General features: G+C 47.7%; 1 protein-coding gene across 1 annotated transcript; it reads right to left on the bottom strand.

Annotated features, from left to right (window-relative positions):
• Positions 1 to 248: 248 nt before the first annotated feature.
• LOC115317850 lies at positions 249 to 992 on the bottom strand. Its single transcript, XM_029977593.2, has one exon. The coding sequence runs from the start codon at positions 990 to 992 to the stop codon at positions 249 to 251; it is 744 nt and encodes a 247-aa protein (XP_029833453.2).
• Positions 993 to 1761: the final 769 nt, after the last annotated feature.

Genomic DNA, 1761 nt, shown 5'->3' with positions numbered 1-1761 from the left:
AATACCCCTCCGCCATGTGCGTGTCGATCTTTACGGTAGACAGAGAAGCCACCAGGAAATACTTCACTGTCCAGCACGGATTCATCGAGCCATGACTCAGTGCCCATGATAATACTTGGCTTTATTGATTCTATAAGGCAAAAGAAATCGTCTACTTTATTTTTAAGGCTACGGCAGTTTAGCAACAAAACAGTGGAAAGAACGTCCGACGATATTGATGAAAGAACATTTTTGGTCAAAGGGCTGTGTCATTGTTGTGGCCTTGTACCTCTCTTTCTGCGCACAGGGACTGCCTCCTTTCGCTCAGCGTTCCAGATAAACACGTCGCCGTTCACAACTAGCTTATCATATGAAAGATGCACTTTGTTGCTCTTATCTTGCCTTATTTGTTTAGAGTGGCTCCATATATTACGTCTTTTTTCGCGAAGTGAATTACTGAAATCTTCGGATACACTAAAGTCGGTGTTCTTAAATTTAAATCCAGAGTGTAAAATATCTTCCTTTTCGGTCCAAGACATAAAGTTTACTATAACTGGTCTCTTGAAACCATCTTTAAAGTAACCAATCCTGTGCGCCCTCTGAATCGTAGCAGGATTGATTTCCATGATATCATTGCAAATTTGTACCACATGGTTCTTTGATTCCTCCCAGGTTTCATTGCGCTTTCCGTCGGGTATGCCGTAAAACACAAGATTGCACCGGCGGCTGCGGTTTTCGAGGTCATCGATATGCTCCTCTATCCTTTTGTTCTGGTCCTCAAAATCAGCAACACGCTTTTCCAAGTGGTCATTACTTTTAAGTAAGTTGTCAAGCTTTTTTTCAAATTCTTCTTGTTTACTCTCTATGGTAGAAAGTTTAATCGTAACATTGGCCATACTGACCGTTAGCCCTTCGAGCATAGTTTCTATTTTTGTCATCTGCTCAGCTTTCGTCGGTGGACCTGGGTTTAGCTCGACGTCACCCGACAGTAGTAGCAACAAAACGAGGAACATTATTCTCCAGCGAGAAAAAAACCGCCTACGGCGCAACACAACGTGGCGGTGCTTACAACATGCACATGCCATCAAAAACAGGTCTTTGGGTGGAGCCGGCAGGCAAAGACAAGTTCTAGGAAGGTAGCCAATGTAAATTGTACCAACCTGCAGGCGAAAAAGGCACGGTGAGCGCATGTTTGGGTGTCTGCCGGCTCCAAGACCCAAGGGAGCGGTGGCGTCCGTTGACTTATATAACCACTGGGGAAGTTCATTCGTTGTAGGGGTGTCGGCCACGGGCACGCGGAAGAACGCCCCCTGCTGTCCAGTCGTGGACAGCATTGGCGTAGTCATCGCAAATGGTCCGATGACCAAGCTGTTGTTTGTTGTTGTTGATAGCGCACTCCCTCCGAAGCTGGCGTGGCTGACGATGCATAGTACCGGCAGGACAACCGTCTGCAGGCGAAAAAGGCACGGTGAGCGCATGTTTGGGTGTCTGCCGGCTCCAAGACCCAAGGGAGCGGTGGCGTCTGTTGACTTATATAACTACTGGGGAAGTTCATTCGTTGTAGGGGTGTCGGCCACCGGCACGCGGAAGAACGCCCCCTGCTGTCCAGTCGTGGACAGCATTGGCGTAGTCATCGCAAATGGTCCGATGACCAAGCTGTTGTTTGTTGTTGTTGATGGCGCACTCCCTCCAAAGCTGGCGTGGCTGACGATGCATAGTACCGGCAGGTACTATGCATAGTACTATGCATAGTACCTGCCGCATAGCATAGTACTATGCATA

Source organism: Ixodes scapularis, unplaced genomic scaffold, assembly GCF_016920785.2.
Source record: "Ixodes scapularis isolate PalLabHiFi unplaced genomic scaffold, ASM1692078v2 PGA_scaffold4__175_contigs__length_147842914, whole genome shotgun sequence".
In the NCBI taxonomy this organism is placed as follows: Eukaryota; Metazoa; Arthropoda; class Arachnida; order Ixodida; family Ixodidae; genus Ixodes; species Ixodes scapularis.
This window is presented reverse-complemented; position numbering and strand designations above follow the sequence as displayed.